At 46.2% G+C, this 1,925-nt stretch overlaps 1 protein-coding gene across 1 annotated transcript; it reads left to right on the top strand.

The window, feature by feature from the left end:
* Positions 1-278: 278 nt before the first annotated feature.
* Positions 279-881, top strand: H310_13906 (hypothetical protein; the record flags this gene model as incomplete). Its single annotated transcript, XM_008881556.1, has 1 exon — positions 279-881. One exon carries the CDS (start codon positions 279-281, stop codon positions 879-881), a length of 603 nt encoding a protein of 200 aa, XP_008879778.1.
* Between the last annotated feature and the right edge of the window lie 1,044 nt (positions 882-1,925).

Raw genomic sequence — 1,925 nt, 5'->3', positions numbered from 1 at the left:
CGACGATACATTAGACCTCTTGACGGGAGATTTTTACTTTGGTTGATAGTCCTTTATAATCCTATATGTGTAATATGTTCTTGTATAAAATCATATAGCTGGACAACCATTGAATCAAATACATGAAGTCCATTCATTTAGCAACGACGAGCAGATAATCTGTGATTGGATGCATTCCTTTGGCTGTAATCGTTCGCGAAGCACTCACTACATTCAGAAAAGACTAATCATTTCCAAAATCATTGAGAACTTCCCAACAACCATCAATAAGCGACCAAATGCCATGCCAAACTGCCACTCAACCGTCCCAGCCGACCCAACTGACATCCCGAAACATCCACCAATGCCTTGCGCTTTTGGAAAACCTTGAGCAACAGCGCCAGGCTAAGCGCACACGCTATCCAACTCACGGTGCTGAAGAGCCTGACGAGGATGCTGACTCCACCGCTCCTGTCTACGACATGTTTCTCGAATCGCAAGGACCTAACGGTATTCACTCCATGACCAATTTCAGCCCCGCCGAATTCAACTTACAGTGGTCCGATGTTCGCAATCATGCCTTCAAGCATTGGAATGTGGGCTCTGGACGCAAAACAGAGGTGTCCGCCCGAGACATGCTGCTCATGCTCTTGACGCCTCTCAAACACTGCGGGACGTGGGACGTCGTAGCTGCCGTGTTCAAACAGAAGACGGCAACTTTCGAAAAGCGTGTGAAGACATTCCTCAGAAAGTATATTCAGTCGATCGGCGAGAAGTGGTCAATGCTTCAACTGGTCTCAACCGCTCACCATTTCCAGAGCATTCCTTTCGCTCGCTATGCAATGGGCGAGACGTTTCAGCAAACCAACATACCATGTGGATCCTACGCCGAGAAGAAGTAGTTTTACAGTGGGAAGCACAGTCTCTATGGTCACAAGGTGGAGGTGTCTGTCCTACCTAACGGGTTCGCCGTCAACTGCTCCAAGTACTACAAAGGAAGTGTTTCGGACAAAACAATCTTCGACGAAAATGTCGATTTCCACTAGGCGAGCCTCACGAAGCAAGGCGATGAGCTACATTGGATGATACGAACGTTGGAGTACAGCAGTGGGCTGTCCTGGTAGATAAAGAATATCAGGGCATCCAACACCACGTCCGCGCTGTTCTACCGGTGAAGAAGCCAATCGGTGGAGTGCTCTCGATGGAGGAGCTTCGTCGGAACGATCGTATTGCTACAGATCGAGTCATCGTTGAGAACTTTTTTGGTCGTATGAAGACATTGTGGTCTGTATGTGGCGAGTCATACCGTTGAGCCCGGAAGTCTTATGACGTCATGTTCCAGTCATGTGTGGCGTAAACAAATGTCCATGTTCGTTTTCATCCGCTCCGCTCTGAGGATGGTGAATGCAATTCGCAGTACGTGAACAGATTGATGGCAATTGGTGCGAAGCGGTCGAAGAACAAAAAAGTGTATGCACGCAACTACCGTTCCAAGCGCAAGGCAAGACTTTCTAAGTTTTTGGCGACTGAGAGTTCATTTGCTCATGACGCAGCCGACAGTGATAAGGACGGATATGGAAAGTGAAAATCGTGATTGTTCGATGTTGTTCTAATTAGGTTAGATTAGGATAGTGTGTTTGATTTGTACAATTCCTGTCCGATAATTAACGAATGCTGTCGGATACTATTACAAGAATGTAAATCTTTTGGATATTCGCTTCTGAAATACCTTGTACAGTACCTGCATTAGGCATTTGTCGGGTATTTCAGGTAGACGTCTGATTTAGGTGGTTATTAAGGTTGAGAGACCGTTAAGTGTCCAAAGAGAAGACTTTCTCTCTTTTTCAAGAGGCATTCCTTCGATTTATGTGGACACATCTCCTGGTACGCCCAATAAATGCTCAAAATCGTAGTCTCATCATTCATCTTGCTGCTGAGTTAGAGGT

Source organism: Aphanomyces invadans, assembly GCF_000520115.1.
Source record: "Aphanomyces invadans strain NJM9701 unplaced genomic scaffold supercont1.58, whole genome shotgun sequence".
In the NCBI taxonomy this organism is placed as follows: domain Eukaryota; phylum Oomycota; class Saprolegniomycetes; order Saprolegniales; family Verrucalvaceae; genus Aphanomyces; species Aphanomyces invadans.
This window is presented reverse-complemented; position numbering and strand designations above follow the sequence as displayed.